The sequence below is a fragment of the Helobdella robusta genome (assembly GCF_000326865.2).
Source record: "Helobdella robusta unplaced genomic scaffold HELROscaffold_1854, whole genome shotgun sequence".
Classification (NCBI taxonomy): domain Eukaryota; kingdom Metazoa; phylum Annelida; class Clitellata; order Rhynchobdellida; family Glossiphoniidae; genus Helobdella; species Helobdella robusta.
Window position 1 is genome coordinate 1 of NW_008704014.1, and position 996 is coordinate 996.

The 996-nt window shown below is 39.0% G+C and overlaps 1 protein-coding gene across 1 annotated transcript; it reads right to left on the minus strand.

The window, feature by feature from the left end:
* Positions 1 to 47: 47 nt before the first annotated feature.
* Positions 48 to 995, minus strand: HELRODRAFT_92983 (hypothetical protein; the record flags this gene model as incomplete). The annotated part of the gene is made up of 4 exons (XM_009016583.1): positions 48 to 108; positions 245 to 366; positions 508 to 681; positions 870 to 995. Coding segments are annotated over 4 exons (483 nt in total), but the record flags the coding sequence as incomplete, so codon positions are not given.
* Between the last annotated feature and the right edge of the window lies 1 nt (position 996).

Here is a 996-nt window from a genome sequence, read left to right on the forward strand (position 1 = left end):
AACGTTGTGCTATAGTTATGTACTGACATAAGAAAAAACTGACGTACGTTATCTGTAATAATGATTCCAAACTTCCAGACCTGATATTGCCAATCTATTTCGGCCAGACTGTCGCGGAAAAAACAGCCATCATATAACCAATGATAATGCGTAGTAAAATGAGGTAAATAACTTCACAATTACAATGTAAAATTACTAATTTTACACCTACTACACATATTGCAACTTGTACGATACTAACAACGTAGGTATCAGAGAGAAAGATGCTTTTTTGTTATCCTTAACGGTGAAACCATCTTGGCTGTCCATACCGAGAAGATTACTAATCTGGTCGTACTCGTATTGTTCTGCGTATTTTGTGCGTACCTGTGAGTTCATTTTGTAATTTATTATTATTATTTTCTCATCATGGTCATCGTAATCGTCTTCATCATCGTCATCACCATCATCGTCATCACATGAACGCCATCATCCATCATCATGGCAGTCACCACAGCTTGCACTCACCTTCTTCTTCACGAACTTGTCCCAATACTTGTCGGGGAAGGACCTTGTAGAGATGACTAGCTTGTCCCAGTGACCTTTGAGGTCATCATCGCCAGGCTGCTCTGCTATCCACATTCCTTCAAACTCCAGATTCCTCGCTACCTCCTTCTCTCGTTTGAACACGACCAATGGCACCTGGGTGACAGTGTTATTGGATGTTATTTCTCCTGCTCTTATTGCTATATGCTGCATATACAATTGATGTTGCTAGTGTCACTCTAATATACTCTTAAATCTATTTTGGCTTGCAAAAAATTTTTAACGACAAGCAAGAAACTAACATAAAAAACAAATTATGATGATGTAAAATTAGAAAAAGTCACCTTGAGGCAATAGTAGCCAAGAATCATAGCCATGGCAGTGAAGGTGTGCAGCAGGGCAAACACCCTTAGTACGTATGCCAAGTAGTAGAAATTTTCTTCAATGCTGATAAATTCTTGAGACTCGTCG